This window comes from Seriola lalandi, unplaced genomic scaffold (genome assembly GCF_002814215.2).
Source record: "Seriola lalandi dorsalis isolate HSWRI2012SDOR001 ecotype SW California unplaced genomic scaffold, Sedor1 jcf7180002054949, whole genome shotgun sequence".
Classification (NCBI taxonomy): domain Eukaryota; kingdom Metazoa; phylum Chordata; class Actinopteri; order Carangiformes; family Carangidae; genus Seriola; species Seriola lalandi.
Genome location: NW_019525500.1, coordinates 2,033,522 through 2,055,921, shown reverse-complemented (window position 1 = coordinate 2,055,921; position 22,400 = coordinate 2,033,522). Strand labels below are relative to the sequence as shown.

General features: G+C 41.4%; 2 protein-coding genes across 4 annotated transcripts in view; one reads left to right on the top strand and one right to left on the bottom strand.

Moving 5' to 3' along the window:
• Nucleotides 1–261: 261 nt before the first annotated feature.
• dnajc6 (DnaJ (Hsp40) homolog, subfamily C, member 6) overlaps nt 262–22,400 on the bottom strand; it is a 39,091-nt gene continuing 16,952 nt past the window's right edge. For 2 of the 3 annotated variants that reach the window (XM_087170502.1, XM_023394600.2), the window contains 16 exons: nt 21,071–21,120; nt 20,289–20,437; nt 18,823–18,945; nt 16,719–16,852; nt 15,307–15,501; nt 14,961–15,078; nt 13,933–14,012; nt 13,562–13,755; nt 10,881–11,258; nt 9,992–10,060; nt 8,872–8,973; nt 8,595–8,732; nt 8,178–8,513; nt 7,466–7,614; nt 6,916–7,092; nt 262–3,158 (listed from right to left, as the gene is read on the bottom strand). In XM_087170502.1, coding sequence (XP_087026628.1) covers nt 3,057–3,158; nt 6,916–7,092; nt 7,466–7,614; nt 8,178–8,513; nt 8,595–8,732; nt 8,872–8,973; nt 9,992–10,060; nt 10,881–11,258; nt 13,562–13,755; nt 13,933–14,012; nt 14,961–15,078; nt 15,307–15,501; nt 16,719–16,852; nt 18,823–18,945; nt 20,289–20,437; nt 21,071–21,120 — 2,494 coding nt within the window. In that variant the 3' untranslated portion in view covers nt 262–3,056. Of the gene's footprint in view, nt 3,159–6,915; nt 7,093–7,465; nt 7,615–8,177; nt 8,514–8,594; nt 8,733–8,871; nt 8,974–9,916; nt 10,061–10,880; nt 11,259–13,561; nt 13,756–13,932; nt 14,013–14,960; nt 15,079–15,306; nt 15,502–16,718; nt 16,853–18,822; nt 18,946–20,288; nt 20,438–21,070; nt 21,121–22,400 lie in introns of all 3 variants that reach the window. The other variant, XM_023394599.2, reaches the window with a different exon arrangement.
• On the top strand, nt 4,616–5,917 carry LOC147817501 (endogenous retrovirus group 3 member 1 Env polyprotein-like). Its single transcript, XM_087170470.1, has one exon. It carries the CDS (start codon nt 4,676–4,678, stop codon nt 5,915–5,917), a length of 1,242 nt encoding a protein of 413 aa, XP_087026596.1. The 5' UTR covers nt 4,616–4,675.

Sequence of the window (22,400 nt, the reverse complement as noted above, 5' to 3'; positions counted from 1 at the left end):
ACAGGGTTGTACTGGTACTTTTACTTAAGTCACGTTGTGAGTGACCAGTTCGTGCCATCAATAGTGTAGTTCATGTGCTGTATGCTGCTATCCTCTAGTGTTCAAAAGGAGAAACCACATCTGTGACATTTATCAGCTGTCAGCTGCCTCGTCTTTTAAACCAACCAATGCCACCTCTGTACAGCTATTAAATTGTATAAAAATGAATTTTACTGAGCAACAAAGAGACACATAAAAATGATGGACGCTGCTCATCCCCTCTGTTTTCTGTTTACTATTTATTTTTGTGCACTGCACTTGATCATTATGTACATCCTGTAACGGTAAACAGAACTGAAAAGGAACACATGAACAGAATCTTTACACAATTTAGTAATACTTGAACAGCAGACAGGCAAACACATAACGTACAGTAGTCTGTATCCAAATCTGATCACTTTCATACATACCACAACTTCAAACAACACACATCCATTGACTACAATATAGAGGTTAGCCTTTTAACATAGCCGTAAGATTGCAGATAGAGAATTCAGTCAGCGAGGGAGCGTATGAGGGTTATTTCACATGTAGGTCCTCAGTGTAAATAGAGCACAGAAGCACATACTACACACACTTCCTGTGTCTTGTAAGTCACCAAAGAAAGCAGTAGCCTCAAGGTCAGAGTTCAGTATTTTCAGCCAGAAACCCAGTGTCCCTTCAGGAGGAGCCATTTCGGTCATGACATAACTTTTCTCCTGTTGTTTGATCCATTCTGGGTCTCAAACCAGTTGAAGAAACAGCAATCGTCTTATTCAGTCAGCATCCTCAAAACAGATGAACAAACCGGGAAAGAATGAACTCCAGTAAAGACACAAGACATTATGATGGCTATCAGAAAAGCATCTCATCCTTCATCTACAGCTCTGAAACAATACTGCTCAATTTGCATGTGTGAAAATGGATTTTAAACACATTTTTGAACTGATATCAAGGGTCAAACATCAGAATAAAACAGCTTTAGTGGATTTCACAGTAGAGCTCTATCAGTAACACAAAGTGGAAAGATCAAGATGTTATAGGATCATCTTAGTTTCCTGTGAAAACCTCAAACCCTTAGAAGAAATTAAAAATTGCTTCAGTTTCCGTTTGCTAAAGAGTAAATACACATTTTTTGTTTTTTCGCACATTCGTCACTGGCCTAGTCTTTACACAAGGAAACAGTGTCATGTGTACGTTTCCCTAAAAGGCCGGAGGGAAACCATCATAAAGACGAACAATCACATCTGTCAAATTCACATCTGTTCTGGGTTTAAACTATTACAAACAGCACCTGCAGCACATACAGGCCCTGAAAAAACAGGTGTCGTACCTTACTTTACTGCTGATATGAAATGATATCTGTATTATTACCAAGTATCAGTGCTGTGACAGAAATGTCTCACAAATGTAAAACGAAAGGAATCAGTTAATCAAAGGAAAAAGTAGTGTTTTGATAAAAACTGTGCTGATGACAACAGATATGTGTAGGATTCGAGTGAAATGAAGCAGTGAGATACAGTAAACTAAATGAATTCACACATCAATCTAACACAGTTTACTTATTGTCTTATGATAGAATCATCCCTGTCTGTAAAATCAACCCATATCTTTTATTGCGTTATAAGGAGTTTGCATGGGGGCCAAAGATGTAGTTTTTACGCACATTGTTGCCTCCTCTGTAGTTCGGAAAAGGTATTGCAGACTATAAAAGGCTATACACACAAAAATTGTGATATAATCTGACAAATTACTCCCCTGCTTTTCTAACTTGTCAGACAGTTTGCAGTAGTTCACATTACCTGATGACAAGCGCGGTTCATGAAAACAACAACGACAAAATGAAAATGAACAAAAATAAAAGCTGATAAATAACGAACAATGGCTTTCAGCTGCTTTCCTTCAAAGCTGCACCCAGTGAAGTGTAGTCAGTTTGTGCTTTCACGGAGCTCCCTTGTAAAAATACGTTAGTGTACGAGTGAGTATGCATGAGACCTCAAGGTGCTTCATGTCTGGAACTGTACATGTGCTCATCCTAGAATATACAATCCCCAGCTCCCTGTATATACAGAAACACGCAAGGCTTGATTACATCAGAAACACCAATGATAAGCGGCTCTCCTACAGTACAACATTGTTATGCTTTGTCATATAAATATTAAGTTCAATTTTAGCAGCTTTCTGTAAAAACCCATGTTTAATTCTACTTAGTTTTTCATCTTGAGTTATCTTTGCAATTTATGGCTAATGGGGATGGGAGGCGACCTGTTATCATAGTTACTGTCAAAACCAGCGACATAATTCTTTCTAAATTAGACAACTCATTATTAATTCGAACCTCCTAACACCCTATTTTGGATGATAAACACATTTGGCTTCAGTTCAATTTCACTTCAGTCAGTGAAAAACATGCAGTAACCTGACGCTGCTGCTCTTTTTCTTATTTCTAGGAACATTCAATCGCATGAAAAACTGGATTTGATATGACCGAACCGATTTTCACACAAACTACAAAGCAAATTCTATTTCACCTGCAAAATGTCTTGTGGGTAAATGACTATCTCACACTCTGAATCTCTAGTTAGAGCGGCCTGCTTGTTCAGTTCACTCCCTGATGTGTTTTTCTCTTATCTCGTGTCTCCTTCATCTCTTTTGACCTGCCTCCCCAGAATCAGACGTTTCTCTGTTTTTCTAGTCGTCCCGGTGACTCTGCTTTGATTGGTGGTTTGGTTCAGGGCTAAGGACACTCAACAAGGAAGGACAATGCTGCACCACATACATACAGTAGGTAGGTACATTAGAGCTACAGGGGGTCATTTGTTCAGTTACACTGTTAGTGTGAGCGCTGTAGTTCTGTAGTCTTGTGTCGTCTTTGCAGATCAACTGGCTGTTCTGTGTTTGTGTGGAAGTACGGGTCGAAGCACAGGTATAAAGGCGGATGTTGAAGGGTGTGGCTGTAGTATGTTGACCAGAGATGGCGACACGTTTTTAGGATTAGATGACAGAATCAGCAGGGGGTAGTCTGTCACTCTTTCTCTTCAGTAGAGCGGTTTTTGTCCTTGGCTTTCAAATTCTGACCAGGCGTCATTTAGTTCCATGAAAATCATCTTGGCATATTGTTCATATGGTTGTCCGGTCGCCTGTGAGGGAAGAGAGGAACACACACACACACAACAGTTAAACCCAGAGGAAAATCACCTTCACACACGTTGCACTTCTTTACTTATCCACATGGGTGATTCAGAGCAGGTGTTTTGCTTCTGGCAAACATCTGGATATAAAACAGAGTCTTTGGCATAACAGGTTGGACCAGGTCAGGAAATCTTAAAGGTGAAACATGCTCTCAAAATTCATTGCAATATCAAGCCATATATGATTCACACACACACACACACACGACATTAATACATTTCACACAGGTGAGAAAATCATTGTTAAAACAGATAAAAGTAAGTGACAAAAAAACTGTGGTTTCATGCAAACAACTCAAACAGTGTGTGGTCAACCAACAAGACTAAAAATGAAAACTCACAAAAACATAAAACATTAAAGAACAAAAGCTCAGAAAAGTAAATCTATTAAATACCAAAATACTCTTCAATTAAAACTTTAAATCTCTGCACAACAAAGATGCAGTTTTCAGACTCCGTTGACACATTTGATTCATCAATAAAAAAAAATAAAATAAAAAAAAAGACTCCTTTTGTCACCGTGATTCATTTTCATCTGTTTTTATTCATAACTTTTATATTGTGTCTCTTTTGTATCTTGAATATGTCTTTAAACGTGAAGCAACTTATGATATCTGATCTAAGAACATGTCATCGACTTTAGCTTGATGTTTGATTTTCAGATACGTTACTCTGGGTGTTTGTGCTGCGGTGGATTTTAGTCCTTTAAATGAACAAGTTTGCAGATCTCATATTTCCTCTCAACATAAACAGCATCTGTGTGTGTTTAAATGCTGGAAGTCCGTAGGTACTTGCATGCTTGTGTTTATGCATTTACTTAATGTGTGTGCGCACCCATGTACCCACATGACTAGATATGATTTTATGTGACCTAATTTGCATTTGCTCAAACTGTCTTAAATAACTACTTAGTTTTTTATGGGATTATACAACAGAATCATATCTGATCTAAAGCTGCCACCAAGTCTACCCTGCTTTAATGACTGAGTTCTTGGACGTGCTGCCGTCTTATAATGATTGATCAGTGGCTATTGATCGTGTGATTCGATCACCTCACCCCTGTGATTGCCTGTACTTTTTGGGTTGTACCTCTGAGCTTGCTCTGATAAAAGAGAGGATGACTAGACGAGTGGGAAGCATTGTATTTTCTTCCTGCGGGCAAACCATAGGTGAGGTCATTTTACTGGCTCTTGTATGGCTCCATTTGTAAGCTTAGTGTTTTACCCCTGAGAGAACAGTATACAGTTATATTCAGTCTCAGTGAGGGGACTCATTGTTGCTGTGCTGTCCTGCGGTGAGTCATTCTGTTTGCTTCCTGCAATTGACAGGTACAAACTGCCTCCCACACTCCAGATGATGGCGTTGATGTTCAGATCGAGCTCGGTGACTCAGTCTACATGAGGCAAGAACTTCTGCAAAACTGCTCTGGAGTCTGTCTGCGAAGACTTTGTGGTTCCACTGGCAGAATGCTCCTTATCCTTCATCTCCTGACACTGATCCCGGTGGAGTCCATCATGGGAGCTCCACTGGCCACGAAAGCCCCAGATGTACGAGTGGATGATATTAATATTTTTCTGACTATGGCATGGCAAGTAGCCAACCACATACACCCTAATTCCAGCTGTTATGTGTGCGGTCTAATGCCTTACACAGCTGGAGAACCTCTGATGGCCTTGCCTGCCTCTGACTGTGACACCTGTCACCTGATGCATATTCCCTTGTCTCAGTCTTACTCTCACCCTGACTGCCCGAGTCTCTCCAAAATGAGACCTCTTCATTGTTCCGGAGGACATGCAAACTGCTACAGATGTCTCAAAACCCCGAAACCTGTTCCCGTACTTCTCACTCCTCAGCCGTTCCCTTGGTGTCTCGAGAATCGCGGAGAGAGACCTGTAGGAGAGTCGGACTGCCTTCATACTTTTAAATGGGATCCAGCACAAACGAATAGTGAATTTAAATCTATGGATTCTGCACCTGAGCAGTGTTTGGAAGCAGCAGGCCGAACTCGCATCAACGCTTTAGCTCACCGCACTGCTCGCTGCTCCATCTCCTCCCCTGCGGGAATGTACTGGGTATGTGGAAACCTTGCATATCCGTATCTCCCTGTGGATTACAAAGGACGCTGTGGCTTGGCATACGTTGTCCCGGCAATGAGAGTGGCTCGCTCTTTACCCCAGAAACCTCCTCTTAAACGAGCACGACGCAGAGTCTCCGACATCTTTGGAACGCATCACCAGTCGCCTTTTAAGAACGCACTCGGTCCCCTTCTTCCTTTTTACGGAGTCATGTCTGCTTTAGATCAAATTGCCGACCTGTCTCACGCAGTAGAAGTTATAGCTAATGAAACCGGTAAGGCTCTCATGCTCATGTCGAGCGAACTCGCCTCTGTTAGACTCTTAGCTTTACAAAACAGAGCAGCTTTAGATTTTCTTTTGGCAGCTCAGGGAGGAACTTGTGCCGTCATTGGTTCTGAATGTTGCACCTTTGTGCCTGAATATAATGCTACGATTGGTGATATAGTCACTCACCTTCATGACACTGCTACCTCTGCTCACCAGGATCCTAGTTCTTTATTTGACCGGTTGAGCTCCAGTTTTGGATCAATGAGATATCACATCGTTGAAGTCATGATTATTTTGGCTGTTTTTGTTGTATTATTGTCATTGTTCATATCATGTGTGAAAAAGTTCCTGTTCAATATTAATTAATGTATAGACAATTAATAATCATCCCTCTGTCCGTTAAATTAACTGCAGGGACCGAAACGATTGTAGTTCCTCTGTTTCTCACTATGAGCCACTGGATCCTACACAATTTTTGGAGTTTGTTGGAATAGTGTTGGTGATTTCACACAAGACGTTTTCTGTGTTTGAAGTTTAGTCTGTGCTACACTCACAGGCCAGTGGCTTGGTTTGAAAAAAGATGATGTGCCATTCTTCAGCGCACCGATCACGATTTAGCGACAGTTGAAACAAAACCTGATGACAGTTGTGGGGGTGTTTCCAGGCCAGAGTCAATCAAATCTGATAAACTACACCCACACAGTCCTGATGAAGCACACTGGCTGATTCGTTTTATAGTGTTAATCTCTAAATTAACAATACTTAAGAATATTTATTTTAACTATATCTTCATTTGTAGCTTCCTAATGTTGCAGTGGTCCTCAAACTTTTTCACAGCAAGGACCCCTAAACTGAGACAACCCCCCATTTGATAAGATTCTCGGTCACCCATCTGATGGTTTATAACAGAAAGTGTTTAAAACCTATGACCAAAATAGACATACATTCTACCACTGTGTTACTTATGAATGGAATTATAGTTATAATAAATTTCCCAGAATCCCCCTCAAGGATCCCTGGGGGTCCCCGGACCCCACTTTATGAATTACTTGTTGTAGAGAATTACTTAAACCTCCAACTGCATGAAAATATTGATTATAGCTGGTTTAAGAGTTGAAACCAGATGAGATTTCATAGTTGCTGAATAATTTGATCTAACTGTTCATTGTTCAGTTTGAAAGTCCTGTTATAACAACTCATTTATTGGATGTTGTCATTCACTGTATCAACTGAAGGGTTGTCTTAATAAAAAAGAAAATTAGACGCAGGGCTAGGGTAGTCTTGTTTTTTTCTGTCCGCATACAGATAAAGATCCTCACTTTATTAAGTACACCTTTAATTCCACCTGTCATTATCTCTCTCACCTTATCTGGGTGGACGACCAGGACTGCTTTGCGGTAGACCTTCTTGACCTGTTCTGGAGTAACCAGGTCAGCCATGCCCACAGGCTTCCAGCGCGTCTCTCCCTCCCACAGCACGGTATGCATGGTGGACAGCAGGGCACGGATGTTACGCTCCTTCCCCTCGATCCAATCCAGTATCTGGGTCACAAACAGAGGATGGAGAGAAGGGGAGCCATTAGCTGCTGACGACCACATTTGGAACAATTATTAGAAGAAATACTTTCATGCTATTTTGGCTCCGGTGAAATGTTTTTTAAAGGAGTAATTAGAGGAACCAAAGTTTGGTCATGGAAGACCTACATTGGCAGCCTAATTAATTCTGGAATAAAGAGGAAGTCTTTAACAGCCAAAGGTTTTTGAGTACACTATCCTACTTTTGGGAATCACTGAATTGCTTCTATTGTTCTACACTGGGGCCTTGTGCACTTTCTCAAAGATACTTTGAGAAACTGCAAACAGAAGAACAACAAACTGCTCATTAATTCATCTCTATGTAGATGTGACTCAGTGCCTTTAGTTTCTCAGGGTCCATCTCTTTGGCCATCTCCTCCTTCCTCATCTCCGCTATAGTCCTGGGCCCTTTCTTCTCTTTGGCCCCGGCAAAGCCCTGACCCGACAGCAGGTCATCAAAGTTGGCATCCGAGGCCCTGGGCTTAGAACCTGGCAGAGGGAAAAACAAACACAAACAGAAAAATATTCAGCCACTTATCATCCTTCACAATTATAGATGCAATGTGCAATCCCCACTGAAGAATGAATGTGCCTGTAAGACCAAAATATTCATGTATTAAAGATCCAATTATCAAAGTATTACAACACTCTCTGTTCTCTCTATAAACATATTTTGCAGATGCAGCTGTTTTCTTAAACCTCTAACAGCAACAAACTAGGACTAACAGTCCTCATAATTGTTAAATTTCATGACATAAAGTTATAGTATATTTTATTTTCAGCTATAATAAAAATTCTAGGGCAGATGGCACAAGATTTTCAAAGCTCATGAGCACTGAGTTATGTCCATTTAAATTCATCATGTTGCTGTATTGCCCCCTAAAGGTGAAATGCCATCAAATTTTTTTGCAAGATCAGACGCACTCAAGTTGAACAAGTGTCATGCATGCAGAATCATGGCAATGTATTTCAAATATGGCACCTCTGCAAGGATTTTACGAATTCAAAACTTGATCTCAACAGTTGCAGGCAACAGTGAAACTACTGCTCACCCATGGCAGCCTGTGCTTTACCCCCTGCACTAGGCGAGCCTCCTCCCATGGCAGAGAAGCTGACATTGTAGTTGGGTCTGTTCTGGGGCGACGTGTGAGGCATGGGGGTGTGGCTGGGGCTGGGCTTTGGCTGCGGGGCCGGGCCCTGTCCTTGGGGTTGCCATCCTCCACTGCCTCCAGCACCTGGCTGCCAAGAGGGGAAGCCGGCTCCTGCGTGAGACTGCCACCCTCCTGCATGCTGGGGAGACGGAGGGGGTCGTGATGGGGAGCCCATGGGAGGAAAGGAAGGGGTTGTTCCCGTAGGGGTGGTGGGTTTGCTGGAGAAGCCAGAACCTCCTGAAGAAAAGCACATGCAGATTACGGCATGGAGATGTTGGCGAAAATGACAACGACTTGAGAAAATTTCCAGTGACTGACCTCCAAGGTTTCCCCCCAGGTTGCCTATGTCAGCAAACGGGTCCAGGGTGTTTGGCTTGGTTTGGTGGGTGGGGGTGCTGTGGACGGAGCCTGTGGGGCTGGTAGTGGCTGACCGAGTTCCCATACTGAAGCTTCCTCCTGAATGAGCAAACAAAAGGTAATACAAGAGCAAAACTGGTTCCCCACATTAACGAATTACATGAACAGTCAATGCTGCGTGTGTTTGTTTATTTATATGAATGCGCGCGCGTGTGTGTGTGTGTGTGGTTGGGAGTACCTGTGCTTGTGGTAGCGGGTCTGTTCCAGTCCCACCCTCCCATGGCATTTTGCTGCTGAATGTTGACGGTCGGGGTGGAGGGTGGAACGGGGGAACTCCGGCCTATTCAAGCACATAAAGGTTTGTCACACACAGAGCGCACAGTGAACGAACGACATGAGCCCGCACGGCCCGAGAAAATGACAACAGGTCTGAGTCTCATGAGAGGCTTTGTTAGGGGGCTGTTGGACGTCTCAATGGATCTAGCTGTTGGTGCTTCAAACTGAATTTATTGTTGATATTGCCTCGCTTAAAAGACACTGAAAAACTGTCACACAATACTGCACAGGTCATGTACAAGTTACTTGTAATTGTTGAATCTCCTCTATAAATGCATCAAGCCTGTGTCCAGACCTGTTTTCAGCTCCGTACTGCAGCTTCAAGTTGGGTCGGACCAACAGTATATATTAAATGTTACTGTCAGTTTTAAAATTAACATGATACACGGATCATGCAACCTCATAATGTTGTCATTGTCTCACTTTATCACGCACACACCATAGACTGCATACACACACGCTGCTATGTGAAGGTGTTAAAAAGCCTAAATCTGTAGCAGAATTGTCCTACTTAAAATTAAAATATTGGCTTTGGGCTGAGCTCAGGTTGATAAATGCTGTTAGATGATGAGGAACGACTCGTGCTGGAAGCGAAATATTATGTGTGTGTAGTCTCTATGCAGCAGCAGTGATACATCATGCAAACTCATAAACTGTCAAACAAGGCGATCTCTTGCAAAGCCAGTGTCTGAGTAAGCAATAAGTAGAGCAAAGCTTTAAAAAAAAAACAACAAAGGTATTAAAAACACAGTGCAGTCTAATGAATCTTGACAAAGAAAGCCAAGTTTGGATGCCATTTGTCACAATGCATGTTTATGCGTTAAAGCGTGGCAGATACTGTAAAACATGCCTTACCACCCTGGTTTGGGACAGACTCTTTAAATGTCTCTATTACATCCACAATGCTGTGAGACAGTGTGCAGCAGAGCAGCAGAAGCATGCCTTACCCAGGCTTTTAGGCTGCAGGGTGGGTGATGGAGAGCGAGCAGCATGCAGGAAGGGGTCTGGTTGCCCCACATTACCTGGTCCAAGGAATGAGCCCATCATGTCCTGAGGCTTAGGCATCGGACCTGTCCCAAAGGGGTCAAACGCTGAGGGAAACAAAATACCCACCATTGTTATTGTTTTGTTTTAGAAAATTATTAGAAAAAATTACATGTCAAAAGTTATTTCATTTTATTTTCTCCACTTTTGCATCACAGAATATGTAGTGCCTTTGGCCGTGACTGTGCGAACATGAAAACCACTTTATTATCTAACATTTTTATTTCACAACATGTCTTTATTTGTTCTAGTACTATACATAATTCTATTGTCAAATATCCTAAATTATGTTCTTCTTACTTTCTATAAGGACTACTATTTCGCCTTTAGCAGGAAAAATTAACCCAAAAAATCATTCATGTGAAAAAATGTTTTCTTTTTACTTTTTCTAACCTGTGACCCATTTTCCAGATCTCAACATTTTCCTGACCAAGGTATGAGAATTAAGTGAAGCGAATATTTGTCTTACTGTATTTGTTTATATGTTTACAGTATAGATTCATTTTTTTATTTATATTTATACCATTATACTGTAGATATTTACTATATCAGCTTCACAAAAAATCTTAACATCCACTTCAGCATGTGTGGAGGTACAACAGCATATCATCTGATGAAAACCAAGAGATGCTGCTGAAAGCACCAAAAAAAAGCTAGTAACTGGACCTTAGATTTAAGATTATTTTTTCAGACTATTTCTAAGTTCAAGAAGTGATACTTAATCAACTCTATCAGTCTTTAGAAATCCACTGAAACCCTAAATGTATGTCAAGTAATCTATGCATACATTTTGTAAATTCACATTTGAAGTCTGTTTTAGTTTATGTTTTGAATCAAATTCAAATACGTTCAAAGTTGTTATCTCACCTGGTGGTGCAGGAGAGGGACATGGCGACGCAGTATTGGGGACTACTTTATGTGGTGTGGACTGGGCAGATGAAGGCCCACTGGCTGGCTGAGATGGGGCCCCAAACAAGTCCCCTAGAAGGTCAGTGGATGCGGCTGCAGTAGACGGGGGCTGAGATGAGGGGCACGGGCGGTTGATCGCCTCCCCATCCAGGCCAAGAAGATCCACCTCTTCAGCGGGTGCAGGTGCCGCAGGCGCCGGAGCAGGGGGGTCGGGTTTCTGGGGGGCCGTGCTAGCGTTGCTTCTCTGGCTGGAGAGAGAGAGCATCTCATCGTCAGAGGGCTCACTCTCCTCGCCGTGGCCCCGACCGTCTGGACCTCCGTGGGGTCGGCTTGGCTCTGCAGGACGATGAGGCAGAAACAGAAGGAAGGAGGTAGAGAGAGAAAGAGACAGACACGTGAGAGAGAGGCATACAAAGAGGAAAAGACAGCAAGTGACAGAGATAACAAAGTAGACACGGGGCATTAACTGGGGCAGACAGAAACACAGAGCAGGTTAAGAGCAACAGGGGACAAGAGCAAAGTGGAGGAGATAATGGGCAACTATACAGGTCATCACTGCTACAAGCACCAGCTATTCTCCTAATACTGTGTGCTGCACACTCTGCAGTCAGCCAATGGGGGGGTAGCTGCTTTTCACTAATTTAACTCGTAAATCAACACAATTAATCCTTATTTACGAGAATCCAATCAATAAAATGTGTAGTATGCTTTAAAGAAGGTACAGGATGTACAGTGAGGCTATATTAGCTATTATTCATTCAGAGCAATATTTCACTTTGGTAGAGCATTATTCATTTGTTTCCCTTTAGGCGTCATGACTGGGAAACTGTGTTCTGATTTTCCAGTTCTCCATATCCACAAATTGTTTTTCAAAAACATTCTGCTGTACATGTAAAAGAAAAAAAAATACACGTCTGCTGTTGTAGCATATGTGTAAGATTATTGTAACAATTTATTCATATCCCAAGAGCTGTGATATTTATGTCAAGTGTAGAAGTTTCTACCAAAATGATATATCACTCTGTAACAAGTACAGGGTTAGTTTCAATTCAATCAGTACAGATCATAAACGGAAACAGCCAAGAGATTTTCCAGTAACATAAGATTCATTCATCAATAGGATCAAGATTTGAATAAAATACTCTCCGCACATTAAGGGAGAATATGATTGAATTGAAACGAGGACCTGGTTAACTGATGTCACTGCCCTGAACAGTTTCTCTAACACATCTCCTCTACTGTCTTACCCTCCAGATCCAAGCCCTCCATCTCATCTTGTAGGAGCAAAAATGAGAGTCACATTAGTTTGTTTCTGTCTTTATGTTAATGTATGTAAATGTCTTTTTGCATATACTTTGTGTTTTCCTACCTAATCTGTAATATTTTGCTGATGTGCAACATTTTACACATTTCTGCATATAAATCTCTGTACAAGCATAATGAGTTTGCGAGTGTGTGTCTGTGTGTGTATGTGTCTGCATGAAATAGTTCACTTGTTTCTCTGTCCTTTTGAGAACCAAGTCTGATTTTTGTGCCATTTTACAAGTAATTTTGTCCGGCCCTCATTTTGGCAAAGGGATACAAATGTAGGTTAAAGTTGTGTGAGGTGGAGTTAGCTCAGGGTTAATTTGGGATCATGATTAATTTTAAGTACGGCTAAATGGTCATCATTAGCTGTCCCAGAATAATGTAGTAGCAGCAACGGTTAACTTTACCTATTTTGAATTTATGTCATATTCAGCATGGGAAACTTTACACAGAAAAAGCAAGTACAGAAAATGTCCTAATGTGTATAACAAACTGCACAAGATACTGTAATCTGAATCTACTTGTGAAATTTTAGTAGCCAGCATGGCAGTGGATACCTATTTAAGTGTGGACAGAAAACCCTGGTATTGTCATAAAGCGTTTAAAAGAAGCTATTGAAAGAAGAAACCCTACCTAAGATGAAAATACACAAAAGCTAATGGATCACAAGTTCAGAAGTGCCGTTTTAATAACTGGTTATTATCATAACAATGTCTTCTGTTGTGTTTTGAAGTGTATGAGTCTTCCCACCTCAAGCATTATACACAGTATTTAAAGGTCCCATATTGTATAAAGTGAGATTTCCATGTCTCTTTTGATTATAAAGCAGGTCTAAGCTGATATTAATACCGTGAAAGCATCAAAGTGCTCAGTCCACAGAGAAATGCACACCAGCTTGAAAGTGAGCCTTAAAACGAGCCATCAGGACTTCTGTAACTTTGTGATGTCACAACAAAGCAGTCACCGCTCTAATCCATGCCACAAGCCCCGCCCACCCCGACACACCATCTAACCTTGCAGGATTTGGGTTTCTCTGAGTGTTTACCTGAAATCTGCGTTATCTTTATTCGATCACTCAAAAAAACAGTCAGCCAATCAGAAGAGAGGCTCAGAGGCTCTCTTCTGATTTGCTCACCGACCTGTTATTACTATAGCTCCTGAGAGAAGCCTGAGAGAGGAGATGTAAAACTACATTACGATGGTTTTTTGTTACTTAAAGCCACAAATATATTGTCTTATGGATATCAAAACAAAAGTGTAAAATATAGGACCTTTAATGGATTAAATGTGTGTGCCCATGTCGGGCCCCAGTGTACCCTCCCCTACAGTACCAGCAATCGCCAGTGCGTCTTGATGTTCCTGGTGGCAGGAGAAAAGCACGCTGGGGTTGAGGTCTTTACAGGGGAACTGCTCCCACGGCGGCGTCAGGTCTTTTTGCTTGTCCACCCCCTCCACCTCCACATCCAGTATCACGTGGAACAGCTGGGGATACTTCTCAGGAGAGTCACACGCATCAAGCTCTGGTCTGAGAGGAGAAATAAGGCATATGATAAAAGAAAATGTACGTGTGACAGTGAGAGGTAGTGAGCGTGAAAACCACCTGGAAGTTTCATCGGAAGTGAGGGCTAATTGTAGTTGGATCAGCTGGGCTTGTCTTTCTGCCGTGGTCATACATGTGATTAAACAGAGGAAATGTTCTTACTTGTTAAACTTCAACATGGTGGTTCCAGGAGCAATGAAGCCAGTGTGGAACTGGATCTGGAAGATCTGCGTGTTGGACACCTAACAAGAGCAGGACAAATGTAAGTTTTCACCATATTGGATTTCACTATATCGAATGTACTGCAGTTATTGAGTGAAATCTGTAGTGTCCAACTGCATCAAATAACTAACATAAACTGTAAGCACCCTGCTGGACAGCAGTACTTGTAGACTGTGCTGTATAAATAGCATAAGAGAAAAAATGTGTTGATTTTTTATAGTTTCAGCCATCATGATAACATTTTACTTTTCATATTCTTAATTGCTGGGATATAGTTTTGAGAGAAGTTGGCTAAATAGTAGAGTATCAAATATGTCAACAGTCAGACAGGTTGTAAGCATGTCTGTCCACTTTAACCAGTTTATCTATAGAGATTGACAAGCGAAAGAGAAGGGGAACTTCTATGTTATTATCCAAATTGTCTGTTGTTAAGGACCAGTTTGATTTTTGGGAGCTACGTCCTAGTTAAGTTTTGACCTGATGTACAGGCTTGAGCTGGATGTGCATGGATTTTTACAATGAAGAACTATAAAGCAAATTTTGGAGCAGTACAGCTTTAAACCAATATATCAGCAAACACACTGTTGGAAGTAAACTGATACGATAACTACAAGAAACAATGACCAAAACTATTACTTCACCGTTGAATGTATATGTATATAACGTCGACTGTCTGTCACTGTGTTGGAGAAAAACCACACATTTCCATAAACTAAGCATGTCAGGAAATGAATAACCTTTTGCTTCTTGTTTCCTCCTGACATTTTGTGAGTTGTGTTTGGACTGAGGATGTACAAATATTTAAATAAGTTGCAGCCACATCCCGAGACTACTCTATGGCTGACGGTTCAGTATGACCTTGCGTCAATATGGTCATGCTGGCGCTGTCATTGTGCCGTTGAGATGTTGACTTTATCCACTACACAGGCTCTAAAAGGGATTCTGTAGGATTTAGCAAAGTGCAGTACCTTGGCCTGCAGACGTCCTCCGATGGTCGACCTCATGTGATAGACAGAAACCACGACATCTCCTTGCACACTTACACCCAGAGGGAACACCACCTTTCCTTCTTGGACCCTGTGCTCTCTGGGGGGGGGGGGGGCATGCAGAGACAGTAGGAGGAAGGGAAATGGAGGATCGTGGGGACGTGAGGGGAGAACAAACATGGTGGTAATTGGGTAAGAATAATTGGAGATTATGAAATAAAGGGAAAGAGAAAACATAATACAATCATCATTTGTTTCTCACTCTTTGACCTAGCTGTCACATATATCATATGCTGCATTACTTTGAGCATCAGCATCAAGTCACTACCTCATCCTCTCATACTCCTGTGCGGTGGTGAAGATCTTTGTCTCTCCGAGGAGGACGTCGCAGAAGGGCCGACAGCCGCTACGCTGCTTGTTGAAGCAGGGGACCGGACTCATGGTGAGGGCCTTGATCATCAAGGGCTTGGAGTGGGGTAGACTGGGCTTCTCTGACACCATGCTACACACATAACCTATGTACCTGCATGTGGACAAGGAGAGTCAAAATCATTACTTCTTTTACATCTTGTACATCTTTACATTTCTATTACACCTCCATTTCAATTGTTTTTTTGTTTTTTTTGATGATATGAACCAGCCAATGTTGTACACACAGTAGCGGCTCATTATAATCCACACCATCAAATGCTGTATAAAGCCAACCAGCACAAGCACGGAGCAGTTACAGAAAGGTGAAACAGCCTGGTGGGTGCAGCCAAATCATTTTAAGGACTTTGAGCTCTGTCCAGAATGAAATTATTGCTGCTATTTCCATAAACTCTCAGTCAACCTGCACTAAAACTGTGACTCATGAGAAAGTTCTTGCATTACCATAGACTGATAAATACTATAGCTGCCGGCTGAAAGGGTAATAAAATGTCCATCCTTGGGGGTGTGCCAGCTCTGCAGGCTCAGATTGTTGTTTAGGCTGAGGAAAGTCATGACTGTTGGCTCCACCATTCAGCCTCTACGTGTTTTCTGCCTATTTTGAGTAGCAGGCCACCTGTGACAGAAAATGGTCTGGAATTATGCGATTATGCAAGAATCTGAAAAATGCATTTCCATCTAAATGGGTAGTGGTAGATAGGAGAATAAATGTGGATTATGGTGGAACCCACTGATGCCGCGAATGAGTTTCTAACCTCATCATATCAGTGTTTGCTTCTTGGAAACTTGAAAATATTCAGTCTCGATGAAGGGCATGTATACAGACAGGTGTTGAGAAGAGTAAACACCGGAAGTATCCTATCAACTTATTGACACTACATGAAATACAAACAATTCATCAAATGATTAAATAGCCATTGTTTCTGTAAAACATCTTTCATAAAGCATTGATCAAATAGTTCCACTCCCCTTTACACACATGAACAACCCACTTGACCACGGTTCTTGCGTGGTACCCTCTGCTCTGATCAGACTGATATTCCACTTTCCTCTCACTTTCGGTCTGACTCTAATGTTGTTCTCCTGTCACGTCTGGCAGCTTTACCCCACGGTTTACGCAGCGATTTTAACAGCAGAGGAAAGAGAAGACGATGTGTAAGAGGTGCTACAGAGAGGTCACCGGCTAAATCTCAATGTGGCAACCTCAACAACTGCAACCCAACTTTCCTCTCTTTTCTTCCTCTCACTTCCCCTTCTTTTCTCTCTCATCCTTCTTTCTCGCACTCACACACATGTCTGGTGAATGCAAACCTGCGGTGCGAAGGCCAGAGGCCGGAACCTGGTCTCTTGGCGCTGAGCAGCTGCATGGCAGGAATTGGGTTGTTGAAGAGGTGGCAGAAGCAGAACATGGCACAGACCAAAACACCCGAAGGAGCACGACCATCCTAAAAAAAAAAAACAGATCACAAGGGAGACACTTCTTAGAAATTGCTGGTCAATTACTGAATTTTAAAGCTTCACTTATATAAACTACTTTTTTGGTCTTGTCTGCCATGCATGTTAACCCCTGCACCGTTTCCATTTACATCTTTGGCACTGCAGCAATGACAGTATCAAGAGTGAACATGTTTGGATCAAGCCACTGAACACAGTGACTGTAATTTTATGAATGCCTGCAGTAGATCTGCACTTTAACTCCAGCTTAAAGACAAACACAGCTACCTGGCTCTATGAAATCTATAAATTATAAAGGTTTAAGGACATGTCTGATCATAAACTCATTTGCACAAATAAGAAACTAATAAATCTAAAAGTAGTAGCAGTTCACTCAATGTGATGTGATGTCTTATAGAGGAGAGATACGTTCAATCCTGGTGACTGCAGCAAGGACTACAACCCATCATGGCTTCCAGCAAAAAACTACAAAACCCATAGTCAGCAGGGCAGTTGGGACAATGGCTGCTGCCCAGCTGAATCATATGAGCTGATTGAATTAAGTGAAGAGAAGCAGTATATGAGAAGCAGAGGAACGACTGAGGTTGGGCAGAGAGGATCAGAGTTTTTCTTATATCAATAAGACACAGAAGCAGAGTTAAGATTTGGATACTTGTTTTTTAATTTTTTTATTTTGTTGATCTTCTGGATCAAGAGAATGAAGTTGGCCTGTTTTGAGAGGGCTGAATATATTGAGTTTAGGCAGAAACACGTCTCACTGTCTTTACTTCCTGCACCCACACCTCAAAACCAGAAGAGAAAAGCTCCCTCACAGGACATCAAAATCACTCACTCCTATAAATTTACTGCAGTTCATTTCAGGTTACAGGGAGACAAAAGACATTCTTGTGATCTGAGGCTGAGAAAACACATTTTTTTTTAAGAAAGGAACTGTTTGTTGAAGATTATGCAAGATGGAGCAGTTTGCCAGACCACAGCCAAACCACAGTGACTTGGCAATAACACACTCTTCCACATGCCAGTGTACAGTAATGCTGTCACTGAATGTTTCACTGAATATTCCAGTGGTGCTGTAGTGCAAGACATTTGTATTGCAAAATATTTGGAGTTTTAAGCTGTGCTTGAAATCTTCTTGACAACATCAAAGCTTTAATATATCATGACACAGTAGGTATGTATTAAAAATGCAGATGGTAGCCGAGGAAGTTTAATTGAGTTTGAAATCCCAAACTGATCTCTGTCAAGCTAAACACATGCAATTTCTGGGCTTAAAAGCTTTGTTATCTATTTCAACTACTTCAACTCTTTAAAGAGATTCAAGAGCACTATCCATTCCAATTCTATGACCAACTCAAATCCACAATTCTGACGTTCAAGTCTCTTTTCAATACAAAAAATCAACCGAGCAACAGAGAGAGGAGGAGGAACTGACAGAATCGATAAGACCTACACAGCTCTAAGCTGTGATACTGTATCTGAAACCTAGATGGAACAATACTCCTTTTATCTATCTTTAGTTGGCAACAGTGAGAGGAGAGGAAGCTAAATGAGCTAAAAGTGGGGATTTGGGTGTTGTAGCTCTCATCTGATGTCTGAAAGTTTTGTTTTTCATTACATGATTACACCTTCTTTTTTTTTTATTCCACATTGTCAAAATCTCTTTTCCCCATGAGGTTTAAGTAGAGATTTTTTTAAGACCATGACTTTCTAAAGCACTTCATTTAATGTAACAGCCAAGCTGCGAAGTAACCTGTGTTGGCGATATACATGTACGTAAAACGAAATCTTTGCAGTGAATTATGTTAAAGATAACATTTCAGTCAGTCCCATGGAAGCACATTCTTCCAACACAGACTCAGAAGTGGGTCACAGGACAATTAAAACACAGCTCCAAAAACTCGAGGATGTGTTGAGGGACAAAATGGGTGAATATGATGACGATATTTAATTGTTTTCTTACCGAGCAGGTGATGACACACACATTCTTGGGGTTCTGTTTGAGCCAGTTGTGCATGTTCTTACACACAGCAAACAGGTTGTGAAGGCTGGGAGCCTGGCGAGAAGGCCAGCTACACTCTGAAACCTGGAGAGGAGTTGGTGCAGGACAAAACGAGGGGGAGGAAGAATGAGAGACAGACAGAGAAAAAGGGCAAAGAAGAGGCAGAGAGCAGATGAGTTGGAAATAGAGAAAGATAGAGAGACGGGGGAGAGAAGAGATAAGAAGAAAAAGAAAAGTTGGTAAAGCAAGAAAACGATAAAATAAAATCAGGAGGGGAGGAGAAAGGAGAGGTTAGCAACAGCACTGCAGCAGCAGAGCAATACAACACACCAGTTGACACAATGAGTCATCTGCTAGAGATACAGCGACCTCCACAAGCAGACAGGGGGCCATCTTGGCCACGTTAACGGCACAGCTTGACTCCTCAGCTTCCTCGGATGTTTCTGCCGAAGGGTGGCAGTCTTTAATCTATAGAAATCCCACATGTTCCTTCACTTGAATCCAAATCCAGCTGTGCAAAAGTGCTGCATGACACGACTCAAGGACCCCATGCTGGAGTTATGCCCATGTCATAACCATAAAGACATAATGAGACAGAATAAATGGAGCATTCAAATTATATTTTTGGATGGTATTTAAGATGGGACGCTTGGATTCGTGACCCATAAATAAGGTTTTTTTTATTTTGAGAATTTTTTTTTGCTGTGAATTGCTTAAAAATTACACTGTATATTTTAACCAACTGTTGAGCTGCATCACTTCTACATTCAAACTTCTTCAAAAGGATTCATTTACATAAAAATACACTCCCTGATTTAGCTATAGCACCCAAAACTACCCCAAACATCCTTCCAGCTCACAGTTCATTCACATTAACAGTTCGGTGGGGGGTCGTGGTTGCTACAGGGCTGTATAATAAAATCAAAGTGTATCATCAAAGCATGAAAGGCTGTTACTATATGGGAACATCTGACTTAATATTAAAGTAGAACCCAGCGCATAATGACAGAAAGCTAAAATACATTTTTGAAGAAGCAGATGACATTAGACCTCAGACAGAGACATTAAAGAACCAGATATTCTTCTCAGGATTTGGTCGACCAAACCAGGTATTTTTTTTTTTTTTTAAAGTCAGTAACCACAAGCGACAAAAACTTCCTTCTCTCTTCTTCTGATTAGTTGAATCTAATTAGAGGCCTTCACTTTGGGTGCTTCCATAGGTTATGAGCAAATATAACAACAGCCCCACATAAAACGCTGGCAGACCAAAAATAACCAGCAAATTATAAACCTCGTCCTCGTATCTCACTTTAGTGTTGTAATAATCCAGGGAGCGAAAAATGCAGCAACCACTAACAAGTAAGTACAAACTAATAAATCTGTCATGGCTTCATCTGTGGCTCCATGATGCAGTGACACACACTCACCCTGTTGGAGAATTTGGCGCCGCGGTAGTTGCGCTGTGATAGGTTGAAAACAGTGTAGTGGTCGGCATGGCGACTGTCGAGGAAGGAGCGGATGTCCTCCACGTGGTTCTGGTAGCCAATCTGTACTGACTCCGCTGGATAGGTCATTACTGAAAAACAAAACAAAAAAATATATGTACACATATTTCAGCTGCAGGATGAGACATTTTGAAGATTGTAAAGATGTTTATGTACACAGATGGTAAAACTGGCTTACACTGGCGATACCCTTTATATTCTTCTACTGTCGACTACGGGTCTGTGCAAAGGTGATTTGAAACTGAAATATGGGATGTGGGTCACACAGAAGTCCACATTCAAGCATGACTGACTGTGGCTGCACACAAAGAAGGATTGGATGGAAGCCCTCAGGTGACAAATGTACAGCTGACTATGTCCTCTAAAGGATACGCTGCTGCTCCTTACACTGGAGTGTGTAACGATGTTAGCAATCAGAGAATGAGAGAAGAGGACGGAGGGAAAGCTATGGGTGCAGGTGTCTGTTGCTGCCTTAGAATTACACATAGGCTCCCATCCCACTATATTATTATCACATGATCAAGCACTTTAATCATCTTATGTACAAACGGAATATCTCTACATGTAAATTTAGTTGTGTCTGTGTTTTTGGGACGTTGTAGACCAGTAAAAATTATGGGATATCATTTATTTCTTGTGTCATTGTTACACACACAACTCACACATGCAAAAAAGGTCGATTAGAAACAACCAAACGTGTTTACCTATGATCCGTGATGTGATGTAGGCAATGTCCAGCTCCCCTTTAGTGTACCTGCAACAAAGAAATAAAGATTAATTTCACCAGCTTTTTTCACGCAGTCCTTAAAACACAAAGAAGAATAGCAATAAGAGGAAAGATTAGAAGCAAGATCATAAATATACTGATGCCCAAACAGATTTTTGAAATTTCAGTTGCACAGTTTTTGTAAAATGTAACTGAATCCCCCTACTTTTGTATTGTATTGTAGGTATGCCATTACTTGAGTGTATCCAATATAGCAGGCCCGATTTGTGTATAGTTGTCAAACAATTTAAGGTTTCACTCAGGAGGGTCAAAAGGTGCCCTTTTCTTGAAAGATATCAAATCATTAAAAAAAAAAAAGTATAGATCAATATATGAATGTCCAACATCCAATAATCTGCTCCACCTCTACCTCTCTCTGTCAGTGTATCGGGCTGCATGTCACGCATATCCAAGAAATTAGACTCAATGGGCTTTAGAGCAGAAGCTTCCACGTGTCTGGCTTTTTCAGGCTGATCACATTAGGCTGAACTGTCTGGGATCAAAGGAATACCATATGTGATTTCATCAACTGAGCAGCATTGCCTTTCACTGCCAAATTTAGCTATTCCAGATTGAATTTTTTTTTTTTTTAACTGAGAGCAGCTGCAGTGCACACACACAGATAGGAACAAGTAGTCCACTACTACTGCACCATGGAAGAGATGGAAAACAGTATTAATGAAACACGAAGCGGGCGAAAGGTGGTGTTTGGGGTTGAAGTGGGATTTGTTTTAATGGGTTATAGATTCACAAAATTAGTTTTACTTCTTGTAATAGGAGAGTGGATTTGAAGAGCTCTTTACGAAAATGTTTTTAACCAAAAGCAAATAGCAAACAGCTCAGCTACCTGCTGCACTGCAATTATCATGCACACCACATTAGTAGGCTAATGTGTATGAAATTGAGTTGACTTGTTGCCAACTGTGAAAATCCCCCAAGCAGAGTTGATCTGAGCCAGTCGTCTCTGTGTGGTCATTTTTTGGGGGGGGTCCTAGACCTGGTTATGTAATGCAGTGCTACACAACTAGTCTGCTTTCATGCTTTCAAGTGAGAGCAGGTTAAGTGTGCCTTACGATATTCTCTTTTTCTACATACAACAAACATCTAATGTTGTGCTGTCTGGTCTTGAAAGACTATAAATAGCACACAAATGTGAAACAAAACCAAACCACAAAACCTCAGTTAAATCCATCAGAGAGAAAGGCGGGAGGAGACTGCTGCGGTGTCTCTAAGCCCTCATAATCAAGCAACTGGACCACAGTTCAGGT